The sequence below is a fragment of the Fulvia fulva genome, chromosome 4 (genome assembly GCF_020509005.1).
Source record: "Fulvia fulva chromosome 4, complete sequence".
Taxonomy (NCBI): domain Eukaryota; kingdom Fungi; phylum Ascomycota; class Dothideomycetes; order Mycosphaerellales; family Mycosphaerellaceae; genus Fulvia; species Fulvia fulva.
Window position 1 is genome coordinate 3,926,332 of NC_063015.1, and position 20,948 is coordinate 3,947,279.

The 20,948-nt window shown below is 53.1% G+C and overlaps 6 protein-coding genes across 6 annotated transcripts; 3 read left to right on the forward strand and 3 right to left on the reverse strand.

The window, feature by feature from the left end:
• Positions 1-42: 42 nt before the first annotated feature.
• Positions 43-677, forward strand: CLAFUR5_04819 (uncharacterized protein; the record flags this gene model as incomplete). Its single annotated transcript, XM_047903967.1, has 2 exons — positions 43-309; positions 363-677. The coding sequence occupies 2 exons, from the start codon at positions 43-45 to the stop codon at positions 675-677; spliced, it is 582 nt and encodes a 193-aa protein (XP_047760494.1).
• A 572-nt stretch (positions 678-1,249) lies between these two features.
• Positions 1,250-1,701, reverse strand: CLAFUR5_04820 (U6 snRNA-associated Sm-like protein LSm5; the record flags this gene model as incomplete). The annotated part of the gene is made up of 5 exons (XM_047903968.1): positions 1,250-1,279; positions 1,329-1,392; positions 1,443-1,470; positions 1,527-1,565; positions 1,620-1,701. 5 exons carry the CDS (start codon positions 1,699-1,701, stop codon positions 1,250-1,252), a joined length of 243 nt encoding a protein of 80 aa, XP_047761293.1.
• A 187-nt stretch (positions 1,702-1,888) lies between these two features.
• CLAFUR5_04821 (Werner syndrome ATP-dependent helicase) lies at positions 1,889-6,718 on the forward strand (the record flags this gene model as incomplete). Its single annotated transcript, XM_047903969.1, has 1 exon — positions 1,889-6,718. The coding sequence occupies one exon, from the start codon at positions 1,889-1,891 to the stop codon at positions 6,716-6,718; it is 4,830 nt and encodes a 1,609-aa protein (XP_047760351.1).
• A 336-nt stretch (positions 6,719-7,054) lies between these two features.
• On the reverse strand, positions 7,055-8,011 carry CLAFUR5_04822 (uncharacterized protein; the record flags this gene model as incomplete). Its single annotated transcript, XM_047903970.1, has 3 exons — positions 7,055-7,436; positions 7,483-7,818; positions 7,875-8,011. The coding sequence occupies 3 exons, from the start codon at positions 8,009-8,011 to the stop codon at positions 7,055-7,057; spliced, it is 855 nt and encodes a 284-aa protein (XP_047760797.1).
• A 701-nt stretch (positions 8,012-8,712) lies between these two features.
• CLAFUR5_04823 (putative catechol O-methyltransferase 2) lies at positions 8,713-9,690 on the reverse strand (the record flags this gene model as incomplete). Its single annotated transcript, XM_047903971.1, has 3 exons — positions 8,713-8,754; positions 8,809-9,375; positions 9,442-9,690. The coding sequence occupies 3 exons, from the start codon at positions 9,688-9,690 to the stop codon at positions 8,713-8,715; spliced, it is 858 nt and encodes a 285-aa protein (XP_047760798.1).
• A 2,747-nt stretch (positions 9,691-12,437) lies between these two features.
• Positions 12,438-15,806, forward strand: CLAFUR5_04824 (Kinesin-related protein 11; the record flags this gene model as incomplete). The annotated part of the gene is made up of 1 exon (XM_047903972.1): positions 12,438-15,806. The coding sequence occupies one exon, from the start codon at positions 12,438-12,440 to the stop codon at positions 15,804-15,806; it is 3,369 nt and encodes a 1,122-aa protein (XP_047761291.1).
• Positions 15,807-20,948: the final 5,142 nt, after the last annotated feature.

Sequence of the window (20,948 nt, forward strand, 5' to 3'; positions counted from 1 at the left end):
GGCGCCATCGCTCCGCCCGTTGCAGACGATCTACTCTTCCACATGATCCAGCCGGAGCTTCCAGAACCTCCTAACACTCCAGCCTCGCCAGCATTTTCTTTTGCATATACCGTTCTCCATTCTCTGGGATCTGAATTCGCATCTCTGTTCTCAGCCAAGAAGGTCAAGATGATCGAAGAAGACGTGCAACACTTTTTCGGCGTGTACCAAAAGCTCTCTCAGCAGGCTCTGGAGGGCAAGGACAACCTCGACAAGTTGACGGATCTCTTCGCGCCGCAATTCATCTACTCGTCGCCGTTCGGCGTAGAGGTGAATTCTCATGTTATCCTCACGAGTGAAGATGAAGCTAACTGACTGATCAGATTGGCGACAACCGAGACAACATCACCCATCTGATCCGCTCTAAAATCCAAGAAATGCGCGGCAAAGGCCAGAAGCAGATCGAGATCGATAGCATGGAAGTCATCATCGTCGACGAGGTACACGCCATGCCCAAGGTGACATGGGAAGCCACATACGACTTGAACGGCCGGACCGTGAAAGTCAAGTATGTCATCGGCTACATGTTGAAGTATCTCGACGGTGTCATTAGGCTGTATGGATGGATGGCGACGGGCGATCAAGACGATGCGCTAAGAAAGGTGGGGATCAAGCAACAGAACAGGATGAGTCTGTAATTGCTCGCGGTCCATTTTGGATGTTTGCGGGACTTATGTTATAGCGGCAGGGAAGCGGGCGAACAGTACACGTGATCGATGTTCGAGCAGCGGCGTTGGAAGGGAGATCGGTTGCACAGAGGGCTTATGTACCATAGATATATCCATGGTAATGCATAGGAGTTGACGGCGAAGACAAACAAAGCACAACCCACCCCTCGAGAAATGAATCGCGAACGCGACATCGTGCATCGATTCGTCCGAATGGTCTTTGGTGAAACTGTGACGCAGTGATGTGTATGGAAGCTCTGTGTCTGAATGATGATTACAGCTTCGACTGTCTTGATGAGCCTTGCTGCAACCCAAAACATATTGCAGGTATGCTTGCTCTCTGAGACCCTGCGCTTGAGTCTTGGTGACAACTGGCGACCTGCGGCTCGAGACTCGTGTTGCGTTTGCATATCGTCTTCGGCTGGTCCAGCAGACTGCGCGAGATTGGACGCTTGACAGAGCTCATTGCTTCATTCTGACCATGGCCATGCGCCAAAGAAGGTGTGTGTGGCTTGCTTTCCTGGTTGTTCGTAGGCAGATGATCATTGATCGGGCATTCCTCCAGGTATCAGCTACGTCTCATTAGCTCAAGACGCAGATCAATGCGAGGTCTTCACCTACCATGCAGACGTTGTTGCCGTTGAGTAGAATCTTCGGGAGCTTTGTTTGGACGCCGGTGTAATCACTGTCGGCTTGTTAGCAGCGGCGACGCAAGATCCCTGGGCTTGGCCATACTGCTCTGTCACGTCTTCGAGCACCATGTCTACGATCTTGTCAGCTTTTCTTCAGGTAAACAGGAGCGCATTCACGCCGACTTACTGACGAAGTCATCAAAGCCGAGCAGAGTGCCGCTGAATTCTGCCATGATCATCAGTACTCGCAAGCGTGAACTTCGAAGCGCACGCCACCGACCTTTGTCGCCCTTCATGATGACCCATATGGGCGAGCCGACGCATCTGTCGATGAGCTCCAGCGGGAGCAGTTGTGAAGTCATGTCGTTGTGGTCGGGATGTCTGTGTCTGGTGGATACATGTACAGAAGCATCGCGTCGGATGTCAAGCAACCTGGAATTCCGAGGCCATGTGAGAGCGCGACCATTGCGCGTTGCCGCCCGCCGTAAAGTCTATGCCTCCCGAAACAATGTTCCCGTCTTCTTTCTTTCTCTCGTGCAAGCAACGTCGATGTCTGGTGGCAATGGCTTGCTGGGCATGTCCTTCTCCGCGCCCATCTTCGCCGATGCTGCTCACAGAGTCCGGCCAGGCAGTGTGGCATTGGCCTGCGAGGGCGCTTCCGCAGCCTCACCACGCCTGCCATCTACTCGGCCCATCGATCAACGCTGGGACCGATCTCGAGGCATCATCTCCAGCAACGCGAGGCGCACGATAGCACGCGATCACACCTGGTCGCCAACGCATGGCATCATATTCGGCAACATCCCAGCCTCGACCAGATACTATGCCACTAACCCGGTCTTCGCCAAGAAGAAGCCACTCGCTACAGACTCGGCTGCTACTACCTCAACGGGTACTACCGCATCGGATCATGCGACCAAGGCTGGATGGGCCGGCGACAATGTTCATAGAGCTCCGAGTATGAGTATGAACCAAGTAGAGGCCACTCAGCTGCGAAGCAAGAACAGTCAGTTGGAGTCTGACATCAAGAGTCGAGACAACGAAATCATCCAACTGAAGAAGCACGGCGACACCCAGCAGGACAAGATCAAGCAGATGCAGTCAGACTTTGAGGACAAGATCAAGCGGATGCAGTCAGACTTTGAGTTACAGAAACGCACGCTGGAGGAGAAGCGTCAAGCAGAGACGTCGAAGCTGGAGAAGAGGCGTCAAGCAGAGACGTCAAAGCTCCGGGCAGAGCTCTATGCACAAACGAAGTTCCTTGCTGATGCGGAGCCCTCGGCGCAAAATATAGAGAATCAGCGCGCAATCGCTCGCGACGAAACCCGCCGGCAAGTTGAAGCTGTGATGCGCTGGCAGCACGAAATCCAAATCAAAGAGCTCAAAGAGTCGTATGCACAGCAGATCGCGACCGCCGTAGAGAACTCCCAAGTCCTTACAGAAGCGAGGAATCAGAATGCGCTGCTTGCCGCCCAGCACGAACAGGAACGAGTGCGACACCGTGAAGCAATGGAAAAGGTCCAGGCCGAAGTGAAAAGCGCAACCAAGGAAATTGCAGAGCATAAACACTTGAGCAGCTATTTCCAGCGACAGTATAGCGCCCGGCAGAGTCGAGCAAAGACCGACCGAGACAGCTACATCACCTACCGCAACATCTTCGACGATGTGCACGACGCTGCGCACGATACGATGACCAAGCTCTTGTTTCTTGCGCGTCTGCTTCAATCTGAAGCGCGACTCTGGCGTAGATCGGCGAGCACTTTCCAAAACACAAAGCACTTGCATCTGTTCCGCCAGACTTCCAAGCACAACGTCATCAGGAAGTCTATCAACAATTTTCTTGAAGAACGATCAGCGCATGCTGAACTTGGGGCTGGGAACATCATTCAACTTGCGACGCAGCTTCGCGCCGATGCACAAGCTTTCAAAGGTCCTGCTCATATGTCCAGAAAGCTCACGAGGTTGCTCCACTATGACGAGGAGCACACAGCTTTTGATCTTGTGGACGCTGCGTTTCACATTGCCACGGTGCTCCCGTTCCGCCAGCGACGTAAAGAGTGCGATGGCAGAATCTCTCAGATCCAAGCTGAAGTGTCAAACTCTGAGCAGAGCGGACAAACGGTGGACCCAGCTCTACGGCAAGAGTTGGTCGTGTTACGTGACAGACGTGCTGCAACGATCAGACTCTTGAGCTTATTTGAACTCATTCGAAGGATGAAAGCCTATGAAGCACTCTTGCATGACACTCCTGTGGAGAAGGCCGTCTTCCTGCGAACAGCAGACGCATTTGAGGAGTTCAGCCAGGTGCAAGATATGTACTTGGGCCTCTTCGAGAGGTTACAAGCATCATCGAACGAGAGTCGTATCGATCAAAAAGATCGTATGGACCTCCGTCGCAAGTTCAGATATGAAGAGACGAAGGCTAATACAGCTCTCGACGAGCTCCGAGTCCAAGCCCGCAACAGGTGCGTTCTCGAACAAGAGTTGGATCAGCTCACAGACACGGAGCAAGCCGAGGCGGATCGCGAAATAAAGAGGCGCATTGAACGGCTTGTGGGGCAACAGAACGACCTTATCGACCAACTTTTGCCAAGCATGAGGTCCATTGGTCGCCAAACCCGCGCATCGTTGATGCGAGCATCGAGCATGGACGACAGGAAGGCCAAGCTCCCGGGAGGTGTGTCGGCTGCAAAGTCAACAAGGCTTATCCCACTCACTAAACTCGAGACCGCCCTGAGAACGCCGCTGAAGAGGAGAACGCCAGAGCAGGCTCTGATGATCGCTGAAAAGACGCTCGGAACGAAGCAGCGGTCGTTCATGCGTGAGATTAGCCGCGAAGCACTGGAAAGCGTTGCGGATGACCAGGCCCAGGACCTGCACGGCTTGTCTCGGCGAATCGCGCGTCTGAAGCCACGAGTGCATGCAGACAACAGGAGGTCACTTAAGCTGTGGAAAGAACTCGAGGAACGGTATCGACAAAGAAGAAAGGCCGTAGCCTCGTTGCTTAATCGTGAGCCAGGGTCGGTCGAGGTCTTCGACGCCACTATTACAGCTATAGCGTCCAACATCGCTACACTGAAAATAGAGCTCAAAGCAGGGGTGATTGCAGCTGGTGCGCCCGGCAGTGAAGGTTCCAGCAACGGAGGTTCCAACAATGGAGGTTCCAGCAATGGAGGTTCCAGCAATGGAGATTCTAGCAATGGGGTTTCTGACGTCAAACGCAGCGAGTCGGACGGTACGCCCGCTGCCAATGCAATTGCAGTCGAGCCTGAAGTCAGAATTGAGAGTGTCAAACCGCCTGCAAGCCATGCGGAAGGCGATAGCGGCAGTGCACAAGGACCAACAGCTTCCCCTGCTGCACCGGGCAGCACAAACACCAACCGTACCTGGACAATTGCACCAGCGAAGAAGTCTCGCCGTGAGCGGTTCCCCGTGCGAAAGCAAACGACTGACAATACTTCCATGGACGGTCTCATCGCGAAGCTCGGAGCCAAGGCCGCAAACGTTTCAGGTGGCGCTAGCGCAGACGCCTTGAGTGGCGGACTCAAGCTGAAGCCCACCGCACCAAAGCGTTCACAACATTCACTGTTCGCGTCGCCTTCATTTAGCGTGCGCGCTGTCCATAAGAGTACGGCTTTTTCGCGAAGGACATTCACTGCCGCTGCCTCGGATGCTGACTCATTGTCCCACCTCCAAGAAGCAGATCTCGATGCTCTTGATGAAGCCTTCTCGACGATGCCTTCTCTTCCAACCGATCCGACGACACCTCACGAAGAAATGATCAGGTCTACCCACGAATCTGCACCTGTCGCTCGCAGTCAAGGTGCGATGCCGCCAACTGCTCAGTCAACACCTGCTCCAGGCGACACACTGGAAGACGAGGCCTCTGGATACTCGCCGGGTATCGCACCGTCTGTTGAGTCCCCAGGATCGGTCGCGCCTGATTCATCGCCAGCGGAGAGCAATGACGTGGATGTTGAGCTTACCTACAATATCCCGGCCCAGGACTTTCGCGCGGCTATAATGGCATCTCCGAACTCGAGCGCTGCGTTCTGGTCGCATCGACTTTACAGAGGCACAGATGGCAAGCAACCGGCAGTGATGTACTGTAAAAGCTTCGAGGTGGCCGAGCGACAAGCCAGGTTGTTTACGAATGAGAACGTACTCGGATTTGACCTGGAATGGGAACCGCAGACGTCTATCAAGACTGGTCACATTAAGAGGAACGTGTCACTCATCCAGATCGCCGCCGAGGACAAGATTGCATTGTTCCAGATCGCGCTGTTCAAAGGTGACACGGCGGAAGAGCTTATGCCACCCACGCTAAAAGCCATCCTGGAGTCTGCAGATGTGGTCAAGGCTGGAGTCAATGTTGTGGGTGATGCGCGCCGCGTGCGCGAGCTGCTCAACATCGACATGAAGGGCGTTTTCGAGCTCAGCCACATGTATAGGGTGGTCAAGTACTCTGAGCAAGAGCGGAAGAACGTTAGCTTCAAACTCGTGTCTTTGGCCAGCCAGGTTCAGGATATCCTCATGCTGCCATTGAAAAAGGACGACAATCGAGTCAGTGCGTGGTCGCGGGAGCTGAATACACAGCAGACTGATTATGCGGCGTCTGATGCCTATGCCGGATTTCGATTATATCACAAGCTTGATGAGATGCGCAAGTCCATGGACCCAATGCCGCCGAGGCCTGGATTTCTGGAGCAGGAATTGCCGCTCACACTAGGTGACGGCACGGAGGTCTACAAGTCGTCATGGAAAGCATCTGGACGCAAGACGGCGGCCACAAGCAAGGGTGTTGATGTGGAGGAGGAAGAAGACGAGTTCTTCGACGCCATTGAGGAACAGAATGCCAATGATCTCACCGCGAAGATGGAGTCACTTGATATTGCTGGAGACGATGGCGCGACTACATCGACTGTCACATATCCAACACTGCCACAGCTTGATACAGAACAGCCTGCTGAGGACGCCAATGCGAGTCCTGCCGCTGAAGCGCCCCAGGACGAGGGACCCCAGCCAAGAGCCGAGGCGACCCGACAGTCAGCACGACCAGACACGACGGAACTCAAAGCTGCAGACGCATGGGTAACGGACTGGCGGTTCTCGCTTCCGCCAGACTGGACAGTGTCAGCTCGATCGTTCGAGCTGCGAGCATACCATCTCTGGCACCATCAAGGATTCGCCTTGAAGGAAGTCGCAGCTATCTGTCGTGAGCCGCCATTGGCCTTGACGACGGTAGCGAGCTATGTCATGCAGGCGCTGAAGGAGGAGAATTTGCCTTATGATCCGGAGCGGGTGCGAGATCCGAGGGACATCTTGCCCACGAGTGTGCATAGGAGGTATCAGAAGATCTTTGATCGTATACCGAAGTAGATGGATAGAGTGCGTGGAGGAATGTTTTGCATAGCGTGTGCATGTGGAGCATGGCTTGACTATACAGAAATAGATTCGGCCATGCATGTGTATAGATACAATAAGTATATCCTCTGCTCATCCTTCAAGATCATGCCTTTCACATGCGATGCTGCCAATGATGCAGCGTCGAACGTCAGCACATCGTCGTCCAGATCTGCCTTCCAAGAGTCATAGCCATTGTGCAGCATACCCTTAGCCATCGTATCGACTTCATGCAGCCAGTCTCACCCGCGTCGTGCGTGCCTTGTTACACCTCTTCACCTCTTTCGCATTGCGGAGCCATGCCGGAAAGCGCTATTTGTTCTGTACCAGAAAGGTACCAATCTGGTAGGGGTCTTCTGGGATCTCATGCTCCTCGAATGGCTTGTGTGCTTGTATTCTCGACGCCAGCAGTGACTCCAGGCTCTTGACGTTGGATCGTAATATCATCATTCGATCCTCACGGTCACGGCAGTATCGAAATAGGCCAGGAGGGATTGAAAGCTCTACGCTGTCGAATTCCGTACTCCGAAGCAAGATTTCGTAGAGCTCGGTAATTGACAGTTCGTCTTCGGCCAAGAGCTTCTCCCATGCGCGAACTTCGCTCAGAGTTCTGAGATCTTTCGGACGGACGGACCAGACGAGCTTCGTGAGGAAGGGTGCTCCGTGACACGTGATGCCTGTCCAACACTCCGGGCTGTTTGGACGTGAGTGTGCCATAGCGGCCCACGATGCCACCCGACTGGCCTTTGGCGAGAAAGCGTGTCAAAAGCCTCAATTTGAGCAGACCGTGGCTCTGGACCCAGACTTCAGCAGCAGACTCGAACCAAGCCTTGCAGACCAACAAGGGGTTGATGCTGTGATGTACGGCCCCGAAAGCTTCGTTAATGTTGGGAAGTGACGGCCCACGCTGTAGGAAGCCCCACGATAGTCGGTTTGTGTGCCAGCTCTTCTGCTCAGGTGGATATGCGAAACCAAAGATCATGTTCTGGACCTCTTGCGGAAGCTCAAAGAAGTGCGTGCCCTGATGCCAGGGAGGAACGACCGACATGGCTGCGATGCGCTTGCGGCCGTTCAGACTGCATCGGTGGTCAACACTGCGTACGTCGACCCGTGAATGTAGAAGCTACGATACCGGGTGGCAGCCTGCTGGGTGGCAACCTTCTGTTTTAGAGCCCAAGCCTTGTAGTCGGCAGCCTTTTGCTTTCGAGCCTTGTCGACGGCAGTCTTTTGCTTTCGAGCAGTCTTACGTGCGCGAGATGTCCTAGTCATATCGTCGTGTCTGACGAGTGCCTGACGGGAGTGTCCAGAGTGTCGAAGGTGATGAAGTTGGTGTAGGTGACAGTCAAAGTGAAAGTAACCGTGAAAGCGAAAAGTCGGCACCCGCGAGAAGGAAAGAGGAAGGCACAATCCCTGTCACTTCGTGCACGGCCTCCCGTCGTTTCGCACTTCACATGCTGCAGGCACCACACCGGACGACCAAGATAATCCGCCGTAGACTTTGGGCCTGCTCGATAAGTGATCATTGGGTTACAGATGATTCTCCAATCTTGTTTCTTTGCTTGCTTTCTGGTGGCCTTTCTGCAACAGTCCACACTGAATACCGTCACATCTCCATAATCTCAGTCGAATCAAGCCCCTCTTTCGCATCCCGTACCCAAACCGCCATGCGCTCTTGGTTGTTGAGTACGAATAGTGTAAGCTGAATGATCTATCATATAGTGTCAGCTACCTACGCAAGCTGATGCCTTACATGGCAACCAACACAAGAAGCTAGATTGGTCATCGCCGTTTGCAGCTGTCCGATGGCTTTGGCCTGGCACAGTGCTCCATCATAAGAGACCGAGCGATACGTGCATGGACATTCGTGACACGATAAGTCATACGCAGCGGCCCGGCAAGCCCAAGCAGTCCACTGTTCCAGCCATCAAATCAGGAGGTACCGAAGATGCGAGGAGCATTTCTCGACATACTCATTTCTCCTCGCCCGTGCAACGCGTGATCTCGATGCCATCCTGCGAATGTCAGCAAACACTGTAGTCCCGAGAAAGTGAAAGTGTGTAACATACCGGCACACCCGTCGGCTCAAAGCTGTTAACGAGCTTACTCTCATACAACAGATTCGGATTCCCCATCGTATGTCCCAACTTCTCCTTCTCCACCCGCTTCGAATACTGCGCCGCAGTACGATCATTAAACCTCTCATCCGGATCCGTCGTCCCATTAATCTGACTCGCCTTCTCGCGCTTCTGCGCCACCGTACTCCTCACATACTCCAAATACGGTGGATTCCCCGGCTTAATCACATTATCAGCAGCCAGCACGCTTCCAGGAGTCACCAGCTTCAGCTCCTCGCAGAGTTTGAGATCCGTGGTGTAGGCAGGCTTGTAGTGGTCTAGGAACATCAGGTCGATGCGTTTGAGCTGGCCTTGCTCGTGGAGACGCTTGATGGAGGCGTCGGAGGAACCGATTTCCACTTTGACGATGTCGCCTAGGCCGGCGAGGTCGACGAGGGAGGAAATCACGGCGCCGAATTCGGGGTTGCGTTCGAGGCTGTGGTAGCGTTTGCCGCCGGCTCTGCGGACTGCGTCGCCGAAGAGGATGCAGGAGTAGCCGATGTAGCCACCTAGCTCGACCTGGGGTAGTTGTTAGCATAGATCAATAAGCAGTGTGTGAATGTGTTTTAGGTCAGAGTACTGTACCATAGTCTGCGGCTTAACTTCCGCAATCAGATCGGTCACGATTTTGCCCTTGTCTTCGCCAACGTTCATGAGGTACTTCTTTTTGCGACCAAATTGGTCAATGGCTTCGAGCACTTTCTTGGGGTTGCCACGGATCTCATCAATCTCTGGCAGGTCGTAGATGAAATGCAACAATTCGATCTCGCGGCCATCGTCGAAGAAGACGTCTTCTTGCTCGACGTAAGCCTTGGTTTGATCGAAGTCTGGCATGGTTGTACTTTTTCTTAAAGTCTATTAGCGATTGGAGATTGTGGTTGTTGTCGAACGACAATTATATTGTGAAGATCCTGATGTGGTTGAGTGGCTTTCCAAGATGTACTTGTCATGACTGTATCACGTCGGCATTTGATGACGTCTCCGGGGTTTGACCCACAGTTGTACCAAGCTTGCGGCGTTTAAGACCAAGAGAGACATCCCGCCTTTGGAGATGTCGGCTAAAGAGCTCTTTTGACAGACAGATCGTGTGATGTCTTGTGTTACAGCGTTCAGCAGCCTGCTGGTGCTAAGAGTGCCAGGGCCGGTACTTTGATCGGGATTCATGTGTTCGATGAGCCTCAACATCCATCATCATGCCATCGAGTACCATACTTACCTGTTCGGCAAGACATCTGTGTCGCGGTGCAGATTCAAAAAGGTGTGAAGCAAGACAGCCGACTCACCTTCCATCTTCTCCAACTTACCTCCTCCTCCTCACACATGGAGACTGCCTGACCATCCGGCCGCGTCATCCACAAGCACTGTGCAGAATCACCTTCTTATTGCTCCCACACGGCGGGAACCGCTACTGGTATTGCGTGCAGTTGGTCAGGAGTGGCGCCAGGACGCTGTTCATCGCAGCAATGCTCCCGTGCGCCATGTCGAGGTTATGTTGTCTGCAGGGTGAAGGTGCTCAGGCCCGTGACTTCCGCGATGGACTGAAATTGTGCTTTCTGGATTGACAGGCGGAGGGCATACTATTTCTGTCATTGTTTGCTGCAGGGATGCTGCTCACAACCAGTTCATCTCCACTGCAGATCTTGGTGTCGCATGGCGAGCGTTGAAGTCGATAGAACGTCAAGTCTTGAATTCGGCTAACAGTCGTATGCATTCCGGATTGGGACGTGGCCTTAGGATGTTGACTGTCCGATGTAAAGCTGATGATGTTTCTTTCGTGGCTTCGTGTATGCTCTGGACTGTGCCATGCTGCCAGCGACTTCAGGTTTAGAGCTTCAGCGAGCGGAATACCAAATCGTCGAAAACACTTTAGCGAGGACGATCGATAGTCGTTTGCTTGACTCGTACCTGCAGAGCACTACTGACGAGCGCCATCCAGAACGGCTGTCAGCTGTTTTCGGACATGCGGCAATTGTCTACTGGCGTAGGGGCAGATGAAGGCCTGGCGGGCTGGAGACAGCAACCGTCGCGGCAGATGCATCGGCTCAATGTCGCGGAGGGAGACAGTCATCTGAACACACCATGCTAGGAGTATGTGAGCATGTAGGATGTGTGTTGTTTTAGCCGCGCTGAAGTGTGATGAATGTTGGTATATTTCTCGTGCCCTGCAGCTGCAGGGAGGTCGTTTGCCAATAGGAAGGAGCCAGGAATGTGATTGTAGTAAGAACTTCAGTTCGCCAGCATCTATAGGAGAAGGAGCGTCAGATGACTGCATGCCCAAAATAGCAGGATCGTGGCAGCGGCATGTTGCAAGTTGTAACTCTCCTGTCGTGGACCGAGAAGGGCAGGTGTTGCTGGTGGTGCGTTGGTCAGGTTGTGAACTGTGGAAGGAGGGTGCGATGCATTGGTTGAGAGGGTCCAAGACATTAAGAAGGAGCGACCAATGGCAATTCAGTTTCATGCACCACCTGGCCACATACCTTGTGCGAATCACAAGGATCAGTCCGAAGGGCCGACAACCACAAAATCGCTCTCCATGGCGGCACTACAGCAGTATGGTACACTTGTCGGTGGTGTAGGGCACTCACGTGCGCAAGCTGCTGCGGGAGGAGGCAGATGGCAGAACAAGGCCAGTGACAGCTTCAGCGTTCTTGTTGACCGCGGCAACGACAAGCTCGGCCGGCAACTCCACGCCGCTACGCGAGAGTGGACTCTAGTCTCCGCTAGGGCAGCGATCCACTGGGGTCGATGTATGGTGAGGCCTGCATCGAGATACAGTACTGTATTCCAGGTCCGTCGATGAGTGTCAGTGTCGTTCGAAGAGAAGCAGAAGTTGGTCGTCGTTCATGTTGGACCGCATGCGGACTGCAGTCGTGTACGCAATCTCTGACATGGACATCTGCGTCCCGACAGAACACTTCACGACAAGCATAGCCTAGCAGGACTAGATTGTGCATTAGCATACCGTGCCGTCGGAAGAGCTAGCTGCATTGCACCTTGCAGCCACTCGACTCCTGCAGAAAGGAGCTCCAGCAATCACAATCACCCATCTCGCAGTGCCGCAGCCACACCAGGCCGGCCGTTCCACTGCCCTGGATCTGTATTCTATCTGGTTCACCGTGCATCACACCCATTCCTACAACATTGTTCCGCCACGTTTCTGTCTCCGCAGCCTGAGCGTTAACTTATTGTTTCTCGCCCGAGACACGTCTGGAACATCGACCGGAGATTCCCCATCGCGTACCTACAGGCTGTATACAGTCCACGAGCACAACCTGGCTGCCGCTCGCCGCTCGTCTCAGCGCCGCACACCATCTCCCTCCTACGATCCCTGCCAGGGTGTGCGTGCTTCACTTCACTTCGGCCACGCGCAGCCGCCATACCCTCCCTTAGGGTCCCTTACATTGCGAACCACACGAAGGGGAGGTGCGCGACTTCATCCTCTCGGCCTTGAAGGCCACCCGCATGGAGAGGTGACAAGCCGCCGCTGGCGAACAGCACACTGGCCAACTGCTGCCAACAGCTGCTGCAAGTAGGCGCACCGGCCGCCGCATGATCGCATGTAGCCAAACAGCCAACCCATCATGGCGTCCACTCTTTCAGGTCCCAGGACACCACGACCGCCTCCGACAGGCCCACTACCGGCCTTGCCAGTCTCCAAGACGCGCAAGTACAGCGACGATGGCGCTGCCGCCGAATCAAGGCGAACCTCAACTGCCTCTAATATCCCCCCGCCCTCGTCGAAGAAGACGTCCATTCCCTCACGAGCAGTGACAATCTCTGGCCTGCCCACGCCGAACAAACCCGCCAAAGCCAACTCCACATCGGCCGTCCCTACTCTGTCCACCAACGACGCACGACCTGCACCCTCCCCTTCCCCGCCTATCGGCTCAGGCATACCGAAGACGGTGAGAAAGACCAGTAGCATTGGCTCTTTCCCTCTACCGCCCAAGGGCGCTGCTAGGGTAACGAGCCTCCCACCCAGCCCACTATCCGCATCCACGTCTTCGAACGAACAAAATGGCATCCCGCCTCCACCTCCAGCGAAAAGTCCCAAGCGCGACTCGTCAAGGCACAGAAGCGTGGAAAGCGGGCTTAAGAAACCGCGCACCCGCAGTTCTGGCTATGGCCTTCGTCCAAGAGCATCGCATCCCAGCCGGACAAGTCCAAGCCTCGGCGGCTCGCCAAGTCTGCTCAATGGCACAGGCGAGCGCGCCATGATATCAAGTGGGGGTGCAAGGCATTCGGAGAGCCTGCTCAGTCTGCCATCCCCACCACACAGCCGAAGCTCTTCTGCCGAGGGCGCTCGCGAGGGGGACATGATTTCCTACGAAGACGGGGCCGAGGATGGCGGTCGACGAGGCCGCTCTCGGAATTCCGATAAGACAGCAGATTCGAAGGACGCTGCAGGTGGCAAGGATGCTAAGGGCAATGTCATCGTTAGCGTCCGTGTACGACCCGATTCAGCGGCCAACGACGATACCAAAATGGACGGAGAATGGCTGGTCGATGGGCGGAGGTCACTCATCTCCTACAGAGGACGTGAGGGCGGCGATCATCGTTACGACAATGTCTTTTCCCCACACGATCACAATTCACGAGTCTACGACAACGCAGCCAAACGACTAGTGCGTCGGGTCATGGAAGGCTACCACGGCACAGTCTTTGCGTACGGCATGACCGGTACAGGAAAGACTTATTCCATGCAGGGAACCGCCAACGCGCCTGGTGTTATACCGCTGGCCATCACTGACATATTTTCTTACATTCGCGAGAACCCATGCCGGGAGTTTCTGTTACGTGTCAGCTACTTGGAGATATACAACGAGAAGATATATGACCTGCTCAGTCAGTCCACACCTGGGCAGCAACAAGAGGAAATTAAGCTTCGCGAGGATAGCAAGCGTGGCGTGTATGCGACACCACTCAAGGAAGAGATAGTGCAGTCACCGAATCAGCTCTTGCGAGTCATTGCACGAGGTGACCTTGCTAGGAGAACAGGCAGCACACAATTTAATGCGCGCTCTTCCCGATCACACGCCGTTGTGCAGATTGTTGTCGAGTCTCGCGCAAGGACGGCTACGGACCACGGCGCTTACTTCGAGAAGGAGACTCGAAGAACAGACAAGATTATGCCGGGTGGCGTATTGGTGTCAACACTGTCATTGATTGATTTGGCAGGTTCAGAAAGGGCGGCAGAGAACAAGGAGCGCAGAACGGAAGGTGCTCACATCAACAAGTCGTTGCTCACACTGGGCACAGTTATCGCGCGCCTGTCTGGCGAAGACGAAAAGGAAGACGGCACCAAGAGCACAGATAAGAAGGACGGGCTGAAGCATCTGCCCTATCGAGACAGCAAGCTCACCCGCCTGCTTCAGGGAGCACTCTCTGGTAACTCACTTGTCTCCATTCTCTGCACGATCCAGCTGTCCTCTGCTGGTACTGCTGCCGCGACTGCGAGCTCGCATACCGGAGAGACCTTGAACACACTCAAGTTTGCCAGCAGAGCGAAGAACAACATCGTCAGCCACGCGAAGCGGAACGAATCGAACCTCAACCCTGGCGATCCTAACAGCAGAGCGCTTCTCGATCGATATCGCATGGAGATTCAGGATCTACGATCGCAGCTTGAACAGCAGAACAAAGCCAAGGAGGAAGCCGAGAAACAGGAGGAGATCGAGGAGGATCGGAAGATGGAGGAAGCGCTCGAACGCCAGGAACGGACCAGGCATGAAGAGCAGATGTTGGAAATGCAGCTTGCTCGTACGGCTTTGAAAGAGCGCATCAGCCATCTAAATCGCCTGATTCTGTCGTCCAAGTCGCTGGGTGTCAACTCCGGACGCTTCTCCAGCTCCAGCATGCCTTTCAACCCTCGCATGAGCATATACAGCATATCGCAGTCCGAGTACGGCAGGCCAGTGAGCACAGTCCGGCCGGACAGCAGAGACAGTGGCATGCCGGCCCGCGACAGTGGTGTCACGCTGCAAGTTCCATTCGAAGAGGAACGCGATCAGCCGATTTCAAGCGGCTCCATCACAATGGGTACACTTCCCGCGGCAGAGGCCTCCCGGATTGTGGAGGACGATGCAGTGCTCGATGACGAAGAGGATGGAGCAGACTCTGGTGGGATCGATGGCGAGGGCCACGCCAGCTTGTCCCAGCAGATTCGCATGCTGCAAGCGGATTTAGGCGACAAGAATCGGTACATTGCAACACTTGAAAAGCGTCTTTTGCAGGCCAGGAGAACCAGTCATAGCAGAGTCAGCATGCACTTCGCTTCCCGGGTCGGGCTGCCGGAAGATGCAAGTTTGGAACGTCTTTTGCGTGAACGAGACCGCGAGATCGAAGAGCTTCGAGCAACCTTGGACGACCAGATGCGGATGGTGACAGCATTGAGGAGCGCCGCTCGGAAGCGCGAGATGCTGGACAAGAGGAAGAGTCACGCTACCACCACCAGTGACGAGACCGCGCGGCCCCAGACGTCCAGTGGTGTGTCTGATCAAGTCCCGGAGTTGTCCAGTCTGCCATTCCAGAGGCACAACAGCTCTCGTGCATCACGACACAGCTTCAGGCCGCCCAATCTGGCACGAAGCAGTCATCGCAGCACCCCTTCGAATGCGAGCCATTCCAGTTCCAGCGCTGTGAACTTCTCCAGGACGCCGCTGAGTCCGATGGTCATTCTAAGTCCAGGACATTCTTCCAGCAATTCTCGCGAAAGCCTCGGCAAGGAGATTGTCAAGGTGAACCGTCGCAAGAGTGTTGACGAAATGACGCAGCTGCTCGATCAAATGATCCAGGACAAAGTGGAATCAGGACACGTTGTTCGGGGCGAGCGAGGGTCTTTACGAATCCGTCATGATACGCTGACCCAGCAGATCAGCGACGCGCTCAGCGCCACCGTCATTCACGAGGATCCAGTGCCAACAGCCCAAAGCAAAGGCGTCAAGGCCTGATGGCGCTGAGGCGTGGTAGCACAGCAATTTATGATATGTGACGAGCTGGAGATCACTGAGCCTAAGGGCAGACCCCAAAATCGACTCTAGGCAGACCCTATACATGACTCATGTAGACATAACTATATCGTTGTATTCGTTATTAACGCGATGTTATCGCTCATACCTAACATTACTACTGCCGTCGCGTCCTCGCGTATTTCTTTATTAATCCTTCGACCCTACTATCTCGTTACTAACGTATCTACCTTAGTCCTTCGCTATTAACGAGAACTATATCCTACACCGATAGGACCTTCTCCGAGCGGCGGGACACACTGAGGACCATTCGAGAGCTCCCACCAAGACGAACACCTCACGAAAGCAGAAGCGACCCGCTCACGCTAGCGACGGCGCAATTGCTGTACAAAAAGCCTAGAGTCGAGATCCGACTCCCATGACGGTGGACCCTGAAATTGCGGCGACGCGGAGGAGACCGGCCTATTTAGGCAATCGTCACCTCATGGCAAATCAAGAGAGCACTAACCAGGGAACAAACCAAGGGACTAACTAAGTATAGACAAACCTATATAACGAAGCTAAAAACATGCTAGGTAATAAGGAACACCTAAGCCGGGTATACAAGAACATAATAGCCTAGCTACTAGGCGCGCTAAAGGCGCTATCCTACTAGATCCTAAAGACAATCTAGTAAGCTACGCTAAAAGCAGCCCAAAAGCCTACTACATAGGCAACAGTCGCTATAGGCGCGAAACCGTAACCGATAAAGGCGAGCACGGTAGTACGACTATATATTACCGACCCGATAGAGTAATAGGAGATCGTAGCTCTTATAAGTAAGGAGATCGTAGATAGGATTAGCTAGAAGGAGGTCGTAGGGGCAAAGGTAGAATCGACCGGTGCCCTAAGACTCTTTACTACCTAAGAATCCGATAAACGTAAGCTCGAGACCTATAAGGAATAGACGACGAAGGTTACGAAATTAGTAAAGGTCTCTTACTAACAATATATACTAATAGCCTACGGAGTACCTAGAATATTCAAGGTCGAAGACCTCCCTTAGCTCTAGACATAAAACTAAGCTATATCCCTAGGACTACGACTTACGAAGGCGATATAGCTCTATAGGACCGTAGAACCTACGAAGACGTACTTATCCCTAATAGTCTAGGTAGAGATGGCGGAATAGGCAAACTAAGTCCTAGATAAGGGACTGTTCTAGAACTACGAGCAACTAGACATAGAGATCTATTAGAGTAGCTATAGAGTACTCTAATACTTCTACTGCTAACAATATAGACATATCGCCCCTAAGTACGGAGAAAAAAGCCTAAAGTACCCCCGATACGCCGGCCCTTACTTAGGGAAAGACTGCCTAAGGGAGGAGACTCGATACGCGTACTATAGCCGAAAGCACCCGGCATACTCAAACTAATGCCCGGTAAGAATCGCGGTATAAGAACGAGCGAGATAGGTAAGGGTCGCTACGCCGGCTAGATACCTATAGCAACAACCTTAGAAGGGAGTTGGGCTCTATAGGGGGCTCGAAGCAAGCAAGCGTAAGAGAACGGACGACCTAGTACCGACATACCCGCCGCCTAGGAGACCGAGAGACCTTAGCCGAGCGGTAAATAAGTAAGGTTAAATACGAATCGTCGGGTCGTTCTAATCTTAGCTATAGCTAAGTAGATTAGGAACCTAAGATATAGATAGATAGATAGATTATTCATTTGCCTGTTTTGGTGCCTCTTGGCCCATGCAGGTCTCTCGCTATAGAGTATATTTATGTAGGTAGGAAACCCGAGTAACGGGTGAAAACCTCCTCTCCCTCTCCTTGGATTTGTCCTTCTCTTGTTCTTCCCGTTTTCCTCCCTTTAGGGTGCGCTAGTGTCATAGTTGTTACCCTGTGACTACCTTGCCCGCGGCCCTAGTTCTGTCCTCCTCTTCATTCCCTGTTCCTCTATCCTCCTCCTTTCTCTCTTCCTCCCTCTTCTCAATCCATCTCTCTGTTTCCACTGCAAGAGAGAACTGTTCAAGGTAGTTCTCCGACAGGATCCACCTTGTTACCCTTTGTATGTCTCGTTTGTTCTTGATAATGGCTTGGTACTGCCTATCTCTTGCCTTTGCTCTCCATAGACTCCTCCCTCTGACCCACTCCTTGCAGACTAGGGCCATGTGCTCCGGGTTCTGGGACAGGTAGCCACATGGGCAGCTCTTGGATTCATGTCCTGGGACTCTTCTTTGATGCAAGTATGCCCTAAGCCCAATGTGCTCAGAACGGATCTGGATGGCTATACTTGCTTCTGCCCTCTTCAGGTCCTTGTAGATGTGGTAGTTGTACCTTCCAAATGTTCTTGCTGCTAGTGGGGCCCCTGGTCTTACGTGCTGTTGGCTCCAGTTTTTTTCCCAGAGGTATCCTGCAATTTGCTCAGCTTGGCTTTGTTTCTTCTTGTCTTTGTCTCTTGAGCTGGCTTGGCCTCTGTGGGCCTCCCCTTGTTCAAGGGCTGCCGTGATCTCTTGAAATGTTGCAAGGTCTCTTTCCTTTTGTGGGATCATGTGTGGCCTGTTGGGTCTCCTCTTCCTTGTACATTGGGTTCTGATCTTCAGTGTGGCTGCTTGGATGGCTCCCTGTACTTGGTATGCAGATGTCCTGCCTGCATATTGGCTCCTTAGGCCTTGGAGGTATTCTTTGATAGGAGCAGTTCCTGACTCCATTTCCAATGTCTTGTAGGGAGTTGACTTGTAGGCCCCAAGTACTCTCTTCAGGCAGGCTGCTTGGGCTCTGTTAAGGGGTTCCTCAATCCTCTTTGGGGTGTGCTTTGCTGCTGCCCAGACTGCTGCTCCATACATCATTGCAGGTTTGACAATAGCCTTGTACATGATCCTTGCCTGAGAGAAGGTTGCGCCCCATGTGGAGGCTGTAAGCCTTTCTATAGACTGTCTGTTTATGTCTGCTCTTGCCTGAGCCTTCTTCACCTGTGGACCCCAGCTAAGCTTTGGGTCCAGCCATATCCCTAGGACCCTGAGTTCCTGTGTAGGGTGAGTTTCAAAGCCCTGGATCTGTACTGTTGCCTGCAAATTGTGTTTTGTCTTTGCCCTGCTGAAGTGGATAAGCTAGTACTTGTCTGGTGCAAATTTTGCCCCGTGTTCCCTTGCCCATTTCTCGCACTGTTTATGTCTTTCCTCGAGGAGGTTGCAGTTGTGTTCTGTGGAGTCTGACCATGCTAGGATGTTTGTGTCATCTAAAAATCCTGATGCTGTAGTGTTTGTTGTCTCCAGGAGTGGCATTAGGTCTCCCACAAAGAGAAGGAAGAGGATTGGTGAGAGTGTGGATCCTTGTGGGATCCCTGTGCGTGCTATTGGTGTCTGTGGGGCCTTGTAGGTTCCAAGGAGGATTTGGGTTGTTCTGTTTTGGAGGAATGATTGCACCAATGTGACGATCCATGTTGGGATAGCCTTCTGTTTTAGGATGTGGATGAGCCTAGTGTGGGAGACATTGTCGAAGGCTCCTGATATGTCAAGTGAGAGCAGTGATGCTACTCTATTGTTGCCATAGTGCCAGATGTGTCTTATCTGTTCTGTAATTAGCTCCACTGCTGTAAGGGTGGATCTCTTTCTCCTGCCCCCCATCTGTGTTGCTGGGAGGAGGTTATGTTCCTCCACAATCTCTGTAAGCCTCTGAGCAATGATCTTTTCAAGGAGCTTTCCTATTGTGTTCAGCAATGCAATTGGCCTATATGACTTTAGTTTGGTGTAGTCCTCTTTCTGGGGTTTCCTTAGGACACATGTGAGGGATTGTTTGAAGATCCCTGGGCAATAGCCTTGTGCCATACATTGGGTGAAGATTGGTGCCAGTACTGGGGTGATAAGGTCTCTACATGCCTTCAGGTAGCAGTTGGGGATCTTGTCCGGGCCTGGGGCCTTGTTTCCCTTGAGTTTCTTAATGACTCCCTCAATCTCCTTAGCATCTACATGCCAGCTAGCCTCTCTTGGTTGTGGGATGTGAGCTCCTGGGATGTTGCTGAGGTCTGCCTCTACCTGGGTCCCAAAGAAATGGCTTGCAAATGCCTCTGCCTTCCCCTTAAGAGTGGTTTGCACCTGTCCTCTCTGGTCTTGTATTGGGGGAAACTGGGGTAGGGAGTTCTTCTCATCTTTGGGCTTCCTTGCCCACTTGGCTAGCCTCCAGATTTGTTCTAGATGTTCTGTGATCATCCCAACAGTGGACCTCCATTCTTGCTGTTTGTCCCTCCTAATCTGTGCTTTCTTGGCCTGGCAGGCATTGTTATAGGTCTCCCAATTGGCCTGGGTACGTTGTTGCTCCCATCTTCTCCTTGCCCTTCTTGCGTCCTTGACCTTGGTTGTGCATTCATGTGTCCAGTATGTCTTCTGGTATGGTGACCACCTCTTCTTGGGTATGTGGGCTTGGGCTGCTCTCTCTATGGCTGTCACCAGTTGTGTGGCAGCCTGGTCAATCCCCTCTGTTGTGTACAAGTTGTCTATGTTCACCCATTCAAGTTCACCCTCTAGCTGTTCCTGCACTAGTGACCAGTTGGCCTTTTTCCAGTTGAGCTTCTCTTCTGGCTCCCTCTCTTCCTCAACCGTGGCTGGATGTCCGTCTGGATTGGGAGGTGATCCGATGAGGACTCAAGGTGGCTGCTCACTTTGCAACTCTCCACCTTCTGTGTCAGGGCATGGGACATAAAACACAGGTCTAGTGTGCTAGAGCTGTTGTTTCTTGCCCATGTTTCTGTTCCATTTGGTGTGACTAGGCCTAGCTGGGCTGTCTCCATCTGGCTAATAAGCCTGCCTGCCAGGAAGTGGTGTGCTGGGGAGAAGTCTGATCCCCATGTTGGGTGATGGAGGTTGAAGTCCCCAACCACTATGTTCTGGGCTTGTTGACTCATTGCCTCTGGAAGTCTTTCCAATGTGTGTAGCTGTGTGCTACTCCTAGACTCTGGGGGTGGGTTATACACACTGTGGACCAGGATCTGGCCATGTGATGTCGTTAGTTGTATTGTGGTAATGTCCCTGTCAGCCCTTGGCAAGGCTTGCCAGTCCTCAGTTGACACCTTCTTGCTGATGTAGATGCAGGACCTTGGGACTCCCTCTGTTCTGTTGACCACTGAGTGATACTCTGGGCTC